Source organism: Brachyistius frenatus, unplaced genomic scaffold (genome assembly GCF_029030835.1).
Source record: "Brachyistius frenatus isolate BFR_SWC_R1_liver_20210118 unplaced genomic scaffold, ASM2903083v1 Contig_6, whole genome shotgun sequence".
NCBI classification, from domain to species: domain Eukaryota; kingdom Metazoa; phylum Chordata; class Actinopteri; family Embiotocidae; genus Brachyistius; species Brachyistius frenatus.
The window spans coordinates 5,481,432-5,497,623 of record NW_027210605.1 but is presented as its reverse complement, the minus strand read 5'-3'; the positions used below and the strand labels follow the sequence as shown (position 1 = coordinate 5,497,623).

At 39.8% G+C, this 16,192-nt stretch overlaps 1 protein-coding gene across 1 annotated transcript; it reads left to right on the top strand.

The window, feature by feature from the left end:
- The first annotated feature begins 9,690 nt into the window (after window positions 1-9,690).
- Window positions 9,691-13,857, top strand: hoxc13a (homeobox C13a). The gene is made up of 2 exons (XM_069689142.1): window positions 9,691-10,362; window positions 12,741-13,857. The coding sequence occupies exons 1-2, from the start codon at window positions 9,699-9,701 to the stop codon at window positions 12,995-12,997; spliced, it is 921 nt and encodes a 306-aa protein (XP_069545243.1). The 5' UTR covers window positions 9,691-9,698; the 3' UTR covers window positions 12,998-13,857.
- The last annotated feature ends 2,335 nt before the right edge of the window (window positions 13,858-16,192 follow it).

The window sequence follows — 16,192 nt, the reverse complement described above, 5'->3', positions numbered from 1 at the left end:
TATCAGTATTTACAGGTACGATTAAAGCGGGTCAGAACAATATCTAAAAAGAAATGAATCCCCCTATGGGGAGGGTGATAAGATGGTTCGCACTTATGATTCGTTTTTTTTTTTTTTTTTGGCTCACAGGTTAAATGCTCCCATTTCTCTGATATTTTTTTCAGTATAGGATCGGATTTGGATCCCGCTTATGCAAACGGCTACTGTTTTGGTTTACGAGCGAGGTGAGAGAGGTGAGGGGTGTCCTCTCCTGAGCACACCCAGCTCCGTCTGAGCACATGGGACTTTGAACTTGAACTTCGCCTCGCTCATCTTTATAATGTGTGCAACACACTGAACAAGTGAACCAGCACTGATTTTGGTCTATAAATTAATTTACTCGTTGGCCTATCAATTCATATCCACCCATTTAGGCCGTGCACAGAAGTGATCCAAAGTAACGGAGGGCCGGATGAAGGGAGCAGTCGCCCAGACAGCAGGCGACAGTCCGAAGTCGAGATATGGCTCCACCATAATTTCCCTTTGGTCAGGCTTACTTTTCTATTGTTTACTAAACTATAGTGACCTGGGGGATGTTTGAAATGAGACGCTGGATATCAAAGATGTTGACAAACAGATGTTTGCTCTTGCACAATAAAGGCTTGAAAAGCCAAAACGTTCCTCAGTTTCCGGGACAGACATGTTTATCTGTTAAATTGTCAAATGCACAATGCGTACAAGAGAGGGGATGTGGCTTGGATCTTTTGAAAAAGTCAGTTTACGCGGAGTAGCGACTCGAATAGAAAATAAGAAATAGTCACTCTGAGACGTGGAACTCATTTTTTTTTTTTTTAAATATTGAAAAGTCTGGGAGGATTTTAAAGACCTCCCAATCGAAATTTCAAAATGGTAGTTGTCGGTTCACTCCTTTTCCTTTTATCATCATTAATATTTGTTTGCAGACATGAATTCAAATGACTGACGAGAGCAACAATTGAAAACTACATCTGTGTGTTTAATAGTAAACAGTTTAATTACTTAATTGTACTTCCTGCACGTGTTCTAAAGGCTGGAAGGCTCTGCGCCAGTAGTTACGTGAGTAACACAATTATTTGATTGCAGGTGTATAAGACCGCAATGCGCACAAACACTCTCTGGAGCTATTGTAAGTGATATGGATTGACTGCAGCTCATCAGAACTGTTGGAAATAGTTGTGATTTTGTAATAACCATTTATATTCAGGCTCAGACTCACAGTATAACCTCACATGAAGAGCAATACATGTACCCACTATCTGTAAACAAGATCGCCTTCACAAAGAAACACGTTATACCAAATGTTATTGATCTTCTTGTCCTTTGTGAAGTCCAAATTAAACTTAGTGGTTCAAGATTAGTTTCTAAAATCGAAAACGTTTTCAAAAGTCTAATTTACGCAAAAGTATTGCTTTAAATGCAACCACCGAATATCTTTAATTTTTTTGGCTCGGCCAAGGTAGCGGCAAAACCCCACAGCTGCATGCATCGCTGGATTGGATTAGCCTACCACCCTTCTACAAAAATGATAATGGGTCAGTTTAATCTCCATTTGGCTGCTTTGCCAAATGTTTGAAGGATTTTTGTTATAAACGTGTTTGTAGCAGCGTGCTCTGTCTGCAGCAGACTGTCCTGGCTGTTTCTTAAGATATAAACTATTTGGATCAATATATTGTGAGCTTTTACTTTAGCCTTATTCATATGATTTCGTATGGCTTACCGTGAACTTTTTCACTTTAAGATTTCCTTCACCTCAACGAGTTAAGCAACAACAAGCAGGTGCTGGCATCATTTTCCAGTCCGATGCTCTTCCAAACCTAAAACCTATTTGATTTTAGGCTCCTCATACAGGCGCTGTTGAACTGCTGGACGAAGGAAGTTGTTTAATTTTTGTTGATTTTTATTTGGGGTTTTAAAGCAAAGTGGATTTCACAGGGTGGGCTATATAAATAAAACCACTGGCCTGTACTGAGAATAGCTGACTCCATTGTTTACGTTTGGTACAGAAATATGTAATCGACATGTTGCACTATTAATTGTAGTGTAAAGAAAGTAATATAGCTCGTAGTTTATTCACTATATAAGTATTGCAAATAAAAGGAAACGTGTGAATATTGGTGTAAACTACAATCAAAAGAACGAAATGTAAAATATGTGTATATGGTTATAAAGACAGAATTGGGTAGAGTTGGACCTGCGGTGCTGGGAGTGGCTGCAGGGCTGCACATTTCCTCACTATTATTCAGGAAGCACTGCTTTTAATTTGCCTTTTTATATACTTGGACCTTTGTTTACGCTTCGAAACGGCTTTTATTTCACAGAATTGGCAGTACATTTTCTCAGTAGACGCTGCAGAGGCGTCTGTGGTGTCTGAAGCTCACAAACATCCATGGCGTGTGTCCTCGGAACTCTGTCGGCATTCTGACACATTTTCTACGTATGAACACTTTGAAGGCTGCACGGTGTTACAGGCTGTAATGCACAGTAGCATGGATCCAAGTGGCGTAGAAACTGGCCTATAACACAAGCCTCAAGATTTATGAAGATCCCTTGAAATATTTTGATAGATGCTACTTCCTCCCGTGCTGAACGACCAAAGAGGCAGCCGATAATAAGACAACCCTAAAAAAAAAAAAAAAAAAAAAAAAAAAACATGACATAAAGTGGGCTGGATTGATACTTCTGTTCATTACATAAACCTTTGAGAGCTTTGTATTGTCAAACCCATCCTTAAGAAAAAAGAAAATCCTCATCACATATAGTTCTGCAAAAGTCCGTTTGGACAGACTTATAAATGCACCTGTGGACCTACTTGAGCCTGCATAAGCAAACCAACATTGTGAAATATACCGAAAAGTTGAAAGGGCTTTATATTCTTTGAGGGAAGAAGTGAGATGATTAATGATGAACGTGTGGGTCTTTTGTTTTGCTGTCTGGGCGGATGGAGCGACCGCCTCTCTTAACTTGAACTTGGACTTCCGACGAGACGCGTCAAACTGTGGATTTATTTTTGGCTCCTTTCTCACCGGTTCACCCTGCAGACTGCAGTAAGGAACTAAAGAATCCCCTCTCGGTGACTAATTTTAAACATTGATAAACCAAAGATATGAGTACGTTTTAAAAGACATTTTGCTGATTACATGAAGACATGAATATGTAATCAGTTTCGGGCCCACAATATGTGACCAGAAATTACTTCATAACGTGTTGGTATCACAATCTAAGTAAATATGAAATAAGCTTTTGTGTGCCAAATCGTTAAATTAAACACATTTGGTAGGCTATAGTAACCACAGTCCTCAAGGGGCCCTGCGTAACGGATCTCATGCGTCTAGTGCCAACTTTGTCCATATTAGGATATAAAAATATTGTGTCTAAGACTATTATTGTGCAGGAACTGTACATCCCAGCTCATTAAATCAATCCCCCGCATGTTCATATCCGATTATGTGATCATGCTACGTACTCTGTCACCTAAATTATGCGAAATTCTACAAATATTTGCGGCTAAAATGCGTGTCAGTAACCGGTGTTTTTGACTATTTCCGGCTAATTTAATTGCAGTCCACTGCTTTTAAAAAAACAAATATATTTTTAAAATGCACTTTTTATTACATAAATGATGCGCCAAATATCTTACTTTCACATTTGTAAAACCTTGTAGTCGGCGTCTGGTGCTGAACCACTGACATTGTAATAACAATATGATAAGTACACTAAATAAAAAGGCTGTAAATCCTGTGCTGTATTTTGTAAATCCACTCTGGCCTGGCTGTAGCGGTGGTCTGTCAGCCTACCCTCTCTTCTGGGCGCGGCTCCGCCTGCCTGCTTTATTTTGCGGTCAGCCCACAGCCATCCTCTCATCGTCTACCAGCTCTGGATGAGGTTGAACGATTCAAATCCCAAGTAAATAATGTCTAAAGTATAATGTAGGTACCCTTTTGCATGCATGACTTGTCCAACAGCCACTATCTACTCATTAGCTCTTAACAGTGATCATTAAAAAGATGGCCAAGCCTGATTATCCTAAAGAACCCATCTTGGAGAGAAATGTGATTTTCAGTGACGCTGTATTCTGTCATTTTAAAGCCTCTACTTAGATGTGCTGTGCAACTGTTGACTTGGAAGGATTAGCAAGAGTCTTATTTCACATAAGAATGTGTTGTTGGGTAAAGTGAGTCTGAATGGGGGTTTCTTCACCCTCCCTCTCCTCTGTATGGCCTAAACTCGACACTTTTGTGTCCTCTATCCACTGTATGCCGTTTCACGAATACTTAAACTGATTTCGGTTTGCTTGGCAAATATGGCTTATAGCAATGAGACCACCTTACGGTCTTTGCAGTAGAGCTACCTTTTGAAAACTTGAATTCTGCTGCGCCGTGCTTGTATGTTCGATAGAAGTCACACATGGTGCATTAGTGTAGGATCTGCATTTTAAAATCTGCTTCTGCATATGCAGCAATATATTCTATGAGAAATGCGTCAACCAGGATCTGTTTTTCTTGGTGAGAAGTGAAATAGGAAAGAAAATGCTCATATAGTGTTGTCTGATCTATTTACGGATATGGACAATTGTGTAAAAATGTCCCTCTCGGGTTAATGTATTGCCAATTCATTCTGTTCAGCATGCACCAACTCTGCACTGCCCTACTTAGCTTATATATTTTAAACTACGCTTTGGAGTTCTCGACAAAAATCGCATGCCTTCCTGCGCCCTGACTGTTGGCATCGAAGTTCAGTGGTCTTGGCTTTGATTATAAACATTTCTGATGGTAAATTAAATCCAGCCTGGACGAGAAAACACCAGATTGAGATGCTGTTTTAGTTTTGTAGGAATGTTTTCATGACAGAGGACTGCTCTGCTCTCCTGCCTGCAGAATAACAGCCCACCTTCTTTTACGCACACACACGGACACACATTCCCACAACCACCGGTACACTCTCACACACGCTCAGGTCAAGGGATATGCACGCTGGCAACATAAAGCAACATGAATTAATTACTAAGGGGAATAGATAATTAACTATTTTGCAGAGGAAAATGTAACACCAACGCAAGCCGTATTGCAAACTAGCCTACATGTAACACGCCCTATAGGAGCTCGTGACTTCCACGTGTCACTTGCAAGTGACCATCAGTCTTGATTTACTGCGATATTTATGAATGCGCCATAATCAGATTCTGGTCCATTCAATTAGTCCAGACTCTTAATGTGTCCAAAGTTTGTATGAATCATTTACGAAAATCTCTGAAATGCACACTGACTTGTATTGCGCAAATGTCTGTAGGTTGCTTTGGCTAGGATAAAGTCCACGTCCACTGTTCAGTGGAATTACCAGTCGGTTTACTTTGATTATAAAAGTGGTTCGATCTCATCAAAGCCTGAAGCTGGCAGGAAACTCGTAAACATAAATACAGCCTGATTTTAGCATGCGTGGCGCAGACTCTACCTGCAAGATGTCAACGAATACTTGGATGCTAACGCCTCTCCAAAAGCTTTTTATGCAGGGAATTGCATCACTTATTTTGAATATATTATAATATATATATATATACGAGCCATTTTCATTCAGTCATTTTGATGTGGCGACTGCACTGAAAAGATGTGGCCAATTTATTATTTTTTATGTGACAAATTGGGTATTTTTTTTTTTACCTATTTCCTTGAAGATTTTGGTGATCATCATTATTTGTGTGATGATTATTTAAATGAGACATGTACGAGTTTGAAAAAAAGTGGGATTGTAGAATACTGCAGCATATCATACCACGGGAATGAAGGGTTGCTGGCTGTGTATGCTGTAAAGACATACAGTATTCTGCTTGCTTAACATCCATCGTCTCAGTCATGTGCTTATGCAGTGCTTTCTCGAGAGCGGAAGCCGCAGGTAGCAATTGTATTGGGAAGACTTCGTCCCCCTCCCCCACAAACCTCTGCATAAGACAGACGCTCTCCCAGTCTGACAGGGCCTGTCTGGAAGGACATGATGATCTGGTTGTCAAGATATTTACAGCAACACATCATGGCTGTTTGTCAAGATAAGACTATTGCTAGTTGTTTCTATTAAGAGTTCCTGAAAAAGGATAAGTGAAACCGCCAGAAGTATTTACGTATCTTAAGATAAATATTTTTTTTGTAATCTAAATGCACAAATGTTTGTAAAATAGACGTTTTTGCATTATAGTACTCTTAAACTGCATGCAGAGAAGTATACGGAGTACTTCAACGTACTTCAACTGACACAGTAGAAGCTTTTATATTTAAGTGAAAACCTTAAGTCTCTGATGACAAATATTGTGTGTTGCTTCATTGACGCCACGTAGTTAAAGTTTATCATTTTACTTTGCAGTGTTGGAATTTCAGTTGAGTTTGTGATTTGGTTCAATATTAGCCTATTGGCAACTACACGACTATTAACGACACAGCTTTTCCTTTTGCTCACGTCTACTTATTGATGGTCGAGTTTTAGCAATTGTAATACAAAGTGTTGTGACTAAATAAAGATTGAAACCCAGCTAATTGATTCCATTTCAGTCTGCTCTTCTAGGCTCATTTTAGATTTCCAAATTTACATTAAAAGGCAATACCCAACCAATTGAGTCACCGCAGCATGATGGATGAGAAAATGTCAATCAACGTTCATATCAAATGCTTGTCTTATTGGTGGCAAAATTCTGCCACTATTACTGTTTCTAAATGTCACAATTAGTTTGGATGGTGCTAAATATTAAATATACCTGCAATGTGAAACTTGAACATGGGTAAACTTGAAAAAACAAAACAGATACAAAAAAAAAAAAGGTATCCTGTAAGAATCCTATTGTGCATCGACAATTTTTCCACCGTTAATAAAAGATAATAAATACTAAAAGTCTACTATTTAAGTTTGATTTCTTTTAGAATTCATTGTCAGCTATTTTTACATTGCGTTTATGAGTCACTGCCTAAAGTATCATCTCTGGCATCCATGGCACATTTTCCTGTAATGGAAATGCGCCAGACGCTTAAATTTAATATTAGGCTAATCATTTACTTGCCCTCGCCATAACTGTGTTATAATTGTAGCTCGTGCAAAGGTTAATAGGGAGGAAATGCTTTTTGAAAAATAATAATACTCAAATTGCCACTATATTTATGATTTTACTTCGTTATGCTGTTTCTTTTCCAGAAACAATGATTATGATAATATGGAAAATTCGTATAATCAGTCGAGTTTTGGAGAAAACCACAGAATGACCGAACAAGTGATTTATTGAAACCTAAAGAGTAACTTTGTATTTTTCTTCAAGTCAAACAACTATAGCTACAATCTTTCTGAGATTTTTCCTCCCATTTGACCACCGCTCCATCATCCGTGTATCATTCAGAAGACACTATTACCATAACCTGCAAACAAACAGACATACATTTGTTGATAATTTAGAAGTTGGGCTGATTAAAAAATTGGCACCAAACTTATAGTATGATACTGTTATTCACAAATCTCAAATAACACCCAAGAAATATGTGCGTTTGGAAGTATACGGTTTCTTGAAGTGCAAAAACGGTCAAATTCCCGAATTTAAAAATAGAAACTCGAGGGATTATTTGGAGCTCTGTCCCCCTATTCACACATAGCAAATATTTTAGAGTGAGGGTCTCTAAATAACAGCTAGTTTGCATGCATACTCTAGTGTGAAGTTCATTCTTGTCTGTCTAGAGTCTAGACTCTGATTACGACCCTGTTTGTCTGCGTTTTTTTACCTTGACCTTGGACTTCCGTGCAGCTGCCGTTTGGATGAGCCCTTCGCAGTGGCAATTTCCTTGAGACAAAAGAACTATAGTCTCTGTCCGAGGAACGACGGGGGTCCAGCTTCCTTAGTGCTGTTTACAAATACACAACCGAGGCCTGATTATTCCCAAGGCAACTCAGCAGTGCAAAAAACGTTGATAAAACCATGCGCCCTTTGCAGGGCAGCTTGTAGCTTGCTTTTTGAGTGACTCATGGGATAGGCATCACAAAAAGCCGACTTTATGGAGACATTGTGGACCAATGCTTTCGGTAATATTTTAAACTTGATAATACAGTTAAGTTTTAAATATTAACCCAGAAGTATTTTTTTTTTCTGCAGAGGAGAGGAGTATAGGATTTCCACAGCTGTTGTGACTACAGAGCCTGATATAAGAGAAACTAAAAATACATTTTGGATTTTGAAAAGAGCTGTAGCCAACCATTCAAATCTAAAGAAGAACGTGTCCAAAAGCTCTGCAACAGCAGAGGGAGAGTTATTGGTGGGAATACGTCCGCATTTCTACCATGGTCTGTAGACTACACACACAGCAGAAAGCGGCTCCTTGTTCTCATTTTCGCCTAGAAGCGTCGGAATCCACTTGTATAGCATGAATGGATTGCCCAATGAAAGAGAAACATCACATGAATTCGTTTAAGGCTCATTTAAATGGTGGTATTATCGGCAAAAAAAAAATAAATTGGGGCCTAACTGTGAATGTTAAACTGGACTTTTGCCCAAATATATCGCGAGATGTTTGCATGTAAACGAAGGAAGGTTATGGGTTATTACTCGAAATGTATCTGCAGATGAAAAGCTGCTCTGCTTAGTGAAATGTAATTTATGATGACGGTGTCTTACCTGATACAGCTTTCATCTCGTCCTGTGGGTGCTGTGATGCAACGACACTCATTCAACTAATTCCACTTTGCCAATTCTAAAACGAGTAGTTCTGAATCATATACACCAAATAAAAAAAATGCACACAATCAGTAGATACCATAATTATCTTTCTTTTTTAAGCTAGATAATTAAAAAAAAATGTATCACGGCGTGCAAAAAGTTATAATTTACTATAGGTTCCACAATATCAACCCCTGAAAGGCAACACTATTCATAATTACTATGTCCTGCTGGAAGAGTCATTCTCCACACAGGTTTGGTCACAGAATCTCCTCTGAGCTTGTTAATAGGTGACCCAGTGGCGGATACGGATCTAAAGGAAATGCGCACTTCAAAGAAGGAGTCTTGATAAGACTGGACGGTTGACAGATGCATAGTCTATGTAATTCGACAGATCTGCATTTGTTAATGTAAAATACTACTGTTACATTATGCACATTAAATTGACGATAGATTCCACCTTACTTCATCTTTCTAGTTATCATACATTCAATAATCAAACTAACTTTAACGCTTCCACCAGTGATCTACAAACTTTGCGCACCGGTGCATAAAGGCGCGAACTGAAAATGAGAATAAAAATGTTACTTGAAATATTTACTTTTTTATTTTTCATGTATCAACTGTGACATCTATCATAGGTTATGATATTATCTGGCAGTCCTCGGCAGTCGGCTAAATTGCACAGGTTGTTTTCGTTTGCCCCAGTCTTGAAAGTATCCAAACTCCCCTTTAAGGGTGTGGGTCTAGGTGATTTAAGCCAATGATAGGAGTCGGTATTCTGCAGGAAAAAACGGTGACATGCGAGGCAGTGGGTCTTTAAAGGGCTGCTCTACCCCTGCTCACAAGCCCAATCTCGTAGGACTTGTTAGCGTATCACGTGCCAGATTCTTAATGAAGTGGACACACAGGGGCCTCGTGTGCGCATGCGCTTGGTGTAAAATGTAGTTGGAAATGAGGTGTCCGTCTTGGAGTAGTCGACTTTTAAAAAGCATCGGCAGCCCGTGATATGACGACTTCGCTGGTTCTGCATCCACGCTGGGCGGACACCTTGATGTACGTTTATGAAAAAAGCCCGAATGAAAACAACCAGAATAAAAGCCAAACAATGGAGGGACTGAGCGGTAATTGCCCTGCGACCCACTGCAGGGACCTGATGTCGCACCCCGCGCTGGGACGACATTCTGGCACCATAGCGACCCACCAGGGCTCCGTCTACTCGGATATTTCCTCTCCAGACACCGGCCGGCAGTGTCCCGCTCCTCAAACATCATCCAGCGCATCTTTGAGTTACGGTTATCCCTTTGGAAACCCATATTACGGCTGTAGATTATCTCATTCGCACAACGTGAACTTGCAGCAGAAGCCATGCTCGTACCATCCCGCAGAGAAATACGCCGAGCCCAGCACAGCGCTGCCCACGGAGGAACTGTCTACCAGGGCGAAAGAGTTTGCCTTCTACCCGAGTTTCGCCAGCTCTTATCAGGCTGTTCCTGGATATCTCGACGTGTCGGTGGTGCCCAGTATCAGTGCCCACCCTGAACCGCGGCACGACGCCTTGATCCCCATGGAGGGCTACCAGCACTGGGCTCTCTCCAATGGCTGGGATGGGCAGGTGTACTGCTCCAAAGAGCAAACTCAGTCAACTCATCTTTGGAAATCACCTTTCCCAGGTACGTGAAAATTAGAATGATTTTTTAATGTGTCTCAAGTTGGCTGTAATTCACACGAGCCCAGCAGCATGTAGGGTTTTAATACTTGTGTCATCACACTGAGACAGCTATTTTCATTGTAGTCGGGTATTTTTTACTCTGCTGAGATGTTATTGTTTAGTTTATGAATTATATTGTGTTAAAATCCCCATATGAGCTTACCAAAGAGTCCAGGGAAACTAAATATGTAAAAAGAAAACCACACAACTGTCTTTCCCCATGTCAGTTATCATGAGTACTTTTCTGGACTCCGTTAGTATATGTAAATATATTCTTCTGTTTTACATTGCACACGGCATCATGTATTTCCTGTGAAGTAGGCTATGCATGAAAATTATGATAAATCAGAACAGTTAGGTCAAGAAGCTTTTCATTTGCATGGCCCTTTAACGGCTGATGCAAATTCAGCATTTTCTTTCGACAGTCATATGATGACTATAGTTCCGTTTCTGCCACATACAACAGAAAGCAGCGCCACTGCATACCTTTGCCCTCTGTATGATAATGTAGTGACTTTGCTAGCCTACTGTGTTTGTATTGTGCCAATAAATCTCAGCGCCCTGCACTGCCTCTTTTGCATGTATCAGGATTCGTATAACAGTTGCATTACAGGCTACATACCTCTGCATCATGTCACATTAAGGGTCCCCATAATCAAATCCGTTTACATTTAAATTCAAGCTCGTCTTTTGCTTTACTTGGTGTCATATAGCATGCATCATATTTGATAATGGACACAGGATTCCGAGGAGTATGCAGTTTACAGAGTGTTTACTAGACTGCTACTTTTACCTCATGGGTTTATTATCTTTGTCAAATCTGTAGCTATTTTAATTTCAGATCGGGACCCCCCCGCCCCACTCCACTCACACATTACCAACACCCTCCTTTTTATATTGCAAATACTGTACACAAGAGCAAGCCACGCAAGCACGGGCACGCAGTCAAATACTCTCTCGCGCGCGCACGTGCACAAACACACATGCGCGCGCTGTCCATGTCTGTCTGTGTCGCTTCAGACATACAAACTGACGCCCTCTCACACAGACACTTGACTTGTTTTAAAATATAAACCACTGTAACAATAAACGCCACTTAGTATTCCTCAATTCACTTATGACAGGATATTTAACATGTGACGATAACAAGACCTGAAAATAAAGTTTTAATATCCGTTGGCCTAAATTGGGACACAAAAATCGTTTATGAACAGGAACTATGGAGAAATTTCCACAACCTCTGACTGTAAAATTACACGGAGGTGAAAAGCTTCATGTCTCACAGCTTGCCACTATTTGTTCTAAGGCATTGCCATACTTGTCCTGTCATGTCTCTTATTGGCTGATTTTCACTCCGCTCCATATTTTGCAAAAAGGTGTAAACCCAGAATTTAGAGTACCTGAAAAAATAAGGTAACAACATTAAAAAAAAATTTTTTTAAAAGACATTTACACTTAGGAAAAAATATATTATAAAAAAAAGCATTACATACGTAGTCTTATTTAAAAAAAAAAATGATATACCTGTTTCTAAATTGTGAACTTTTACGAGCTGCGTTATCACTTGTAACTTTATGATTATTCGAAAGTTTTTATTGTTCTCTTCAATGTTGTTGGCAGATTCTGTTTTCTGTTTCTCACTGAAAGGCGTATTGCACACACGTTGAGACCTAATGTAGTTTATACCCATTTACCCCGCAGTTTAATTAAACGTCCTGACGACAGATTTATCTAAAATACAATAACCAGTGTTCATGTTGGTTTGTAGATCAACAAGCAGATAACTGACATGCAGCTTCAAGGAAAACAATGGTCACTGGCCACTGGAAACAATGGCCAGTTGTAGTGGCTGTAACTTGATAGTGATAATTCATTTACAGAAACAAGACGGCCCGTTGTCATATTTTACATGAGAGAAGTCGCTCAAAGGCCCCTTTATGTCAGGTGCTGCACACCTGAGATCCTGACAACATTTCTTTTGTGTACCACCTCCACCCCACATTCCCCCTACGCACACACACACACACACACACACACACACACACACACACACACACACACACACACACACACACACACACACACACACACACACACACACACACACACACACACACACACACACACACACAGACAGGGTCAGTCCTTTAAGTTACTTGAAAACTATTCTCCGATTGTCAATCCAATAAAGTCAGTATTTAAAAATAAACATTGCTCAGATTGCTTCAGAAATTGAATTATCTTGTCAGCTGCACAGCCGGTGGTTTTGTGACTTAAAGCGTACGGATGATTTTGCGCATAACATTTCCCTGACATTTTTTTTTTTTTCCTTACCCACAGATGTCGTACCATTGCAGCCTGAGGTCAGCAGTTATCGTCGTGGGCGTAAAAAGCGGGTGCCTTACACCAAGATCCAGCTGAAGGAGCTGGAAAAGGAATATGCTGCAAGCAAATTCATCACCAAAGACAAGAGAAGGCGCATCTCGGCCGGCACCAACCTCTCAGAGCGTCAAGTCACCATCTGGTTCCAAAATCGGCGAGTTAAGGAGAAGAAATTTGTCAGTAAATCCAAGAACAATCACATGCACACCACTTGATAAGAGGAGCGACCTCCTTGAAACTGGAACTCATACTTCCAAAACACCATACCATATATTTACCTCTTTGCATTGAAATTCGTGGCTGAAGAACATTTTGGATGGGTGTTTTTTTTTTTTCTCATTTTATTTAAGTTCCATCATCAACTCCATCGACCATGCCACCAAGCCCCCAGTTTTCAATTTAGAGTTTACTCTCTAAAAACTGTGAAAATATTGAAAATTCACTTCACATTTGTTTTATAGGAATGTACATATATAAATATATAATATTTAAAACGATATCTGTATTTCAAAGACAAGTATTGCGTGTTTTTCTGTTTTTCCAAGCCAAATCTCATAAGGACTGATGACATTTCGAAGACTGGCAACGGGCAGATCAAAATAGAGGAGACGGGTTGTCTGATGACATTTTAGAAAGATAATCGCCGCATGGACAAGAATTGTTGTGACGTAGTGACACGTTGAACTTGAGACTTAATCATCTTCAACAGAAACTCGCAGAGAGGACTTTCGGGAAAGAGTGATTTTTTTTTTTTTTTTAAGAAGAAAAAAATTTCGTCTGAATTTCAAAAGTTATGCTCTTCTGTGTGGGACATGTCCTCTTAAGCCTGGGGTAAAACAAAGGCTGCTATGATGTTAATCTGTATAGTGCAATGCCTTTATTATTTAATTCACATTATCTAGTATGGCGGAACTGTAAACTGGAATATCCCAAAACCTGTATGTTTTCCTTTATCAGTGAAGGATTCTGTCATGCAACTGGAATGATTGTAAACCATTAAAGTCAGTGAGTATTACACATAAATGCACAATCGTTTTTATTTTTTTGACTTTGTTAGTGTAGCATTGGAGCTCATCACACGCCTTGTACGAAACCTGTAATTTCTACTTTGGTGCAGTATGTGAACTGTATTGTGGTGTCGAATTTACGTACTGGTAACGTGTTTCATAAATAAATGATGATTATGAAAATACTCATATATTCAAGTCAATCAACCACCCAACTTGCAGCGTTTCCTTTCGCTTCCAGTTACACTGGTGTAACGAAGCAGCAAAAGCTCTGACCGCTGTCGTCTTTCCTCTACAACATCAGCAGCAGATAAGCGACTGAAGATTTGATGTTGTAAAGTATTTGATTAAGAATCACCGGGCATACTGGAGTCGGCTTGTTGGTAAGAAGGGATGGCACATTGATTAGGTCGGATTAGTGAGCAGCAACGCGCATTTTGCAAACGTGTACATTGCATGTGCGAACTAAGACATAAAACCAAGTGAGTTATGATATTTGAACCAATGTCTTTTTCCACAGAGAAGTGTCACAGTAGAACTGGCAGGATCTGATATTTCCATGGACCAGTTTTGAGAAACAAACTCGTCGGGTTGGGAGAAATGTGCTCACTATGGCCAAGTTTGTTCCTCCATCTTGCATTGCAATTTTAATCAAAGGTAATGCCAGGGTTGTATTGCCTGATACTTGGCAGACGTCCAATTAGCAGAATGGTTGCAAAGAGGTCGGAAGGCAAATAAAGCGATTTATGCCTCGGTTCTCACAGAAACATTTACTCAGTTACCACGCAATAATATTTCTAACCATTTTCATATTCCACAGCCACAAGTTAGTTGTTGTTGGTCTCATATTAGGAACATAATAACCTGTATCATTTAAGAGTGAAGAGGCATTTTATCTCGAAGACACCGACTGTGTATTTAAGTCATTTATCCATATTGTATTTTTCAGACTATGATTTGTTTAGTAACAAGACATGACTAAATAAAAATGATGAAGCGTTTGCTTGCGTAATTGTACTTTTGCGGCACATAATAGGCTCTTGCAGCCCTGCGCTAATTTAGATTTTGATTAGATGCTGGTGAAAAGGTATGCAATAAGCACAGGTGAGTTGTGCAATGAACTTGAGGATGAATTTAATTATTTCACCTTATACTTATTGTTTTGTTAGTTTATCTACTTACTATTAGGCTATTGATACACATGCGCTCTCGCGCTGATGGCGAAATTCCGCCTATGTCTGCATTACATATACGGGGTCTCCATAGTTCTATTTACAAATTGCGTATTCTCTGCGTTTGGTAGACGTGCATATGCTGGAGGTTTTCATGAAACCAAGTTTATCAAATGTAAAGGCATGAGTGTCTCATAGTCAAGCAGGTTAAAAGCTATAGTTATGAAAACGACTGGAGGGAAATTATACGCAGAAATACAAGTTTACACTCGACTTTCGTGAGAAGACAGTTGCAATTAGTTTATTTTAAGATTCTTATGACTACCCATCTCAAATCTGTAATTTCAGTTTTTGTCTCTAACAGTGAGGTTGATTCGTCCTCATGTCAGACGTAAAGGATAAAACGGCTGTCTGTCTTTTCTGTAGTCGTGATATTTAACGTCTGAAGCCCCAAAAGTTTTTTTTTTCTATTAAGTGTAATGTTGTAGCGAAACCCCTAAAAAAAAAGCTGTGCTAAATTTAGAGCTACTCTGCGAGTTTTGTTTTTCGTTTTAATTTCACCACATCTCAGTCTTTGGTTGGGCTCTGTCATTCTTGGAGCTTCTTCAGATCTCTTGAGGTCGTTGCTTAGAATCCGAGCCATCAGACTTGAAGGTTTTGTTTGTCTGTTGCCTGGATTTTCAATCCTTCTGGAAAGTTCTGGGGTCTCCTAATTTACCCTTGACCATGACTATGCTGTCACTTTGACCTTGACATCACAGCAGATTGTGAATAATAAATAGGGGGCTGGACACCAATGCTGGGGGGTTGTTTGTAGGCAAACAAGGTGTTATTTCCCTGTCTAGACAGCCGGGCTTAATGACATGCCATAAATACATAAAAAGGGGAAGTGTAGTGATATCCTCTGACCTGCGTTTCTGACCATCTCTCAGAACTTAGCATTAACATTTGGGCTCTGTTCTTTTGTGTTTTGCAGAAGTCCTCGAAAAGCACTTGTTTCGGGCCCATGCGTCTGGAACTACCAATGGTTTCATGCACTCATCATGAGGTGTGTGTTATTGACCACGAAGGACAGGTAGGACTTTTGACGTCTCACACCAACACCAGTAATCCGCAGCAAGCAGCCATACTGTCTACACAGCAAGAGGAAATAATAATACGACGTCGCCCATCATATAACGATTAAAGGTATGGCCGTTTTCTTCCTTCTTTGTTTTATGACTTTTAAACT

What these genes read in the sequence shown, in the direction of transcription:
- hoxc13a (XM_069689142.1), top strand. Translation starts at nt 9,699, where the DNA reads ATGACGACTTCGCTGGTTCTGCATCCACGCTGGGCGGACACCTTGATG. An exon ending in TTGGAAATCACCTTTCCCAG is followed by an intron (nt 10,363 to 12,740) that starts GTACGTGAAAAT and finishes CCTTACCCACAG; the next exon opens with ATGTCGTACCATTGCAGCCT.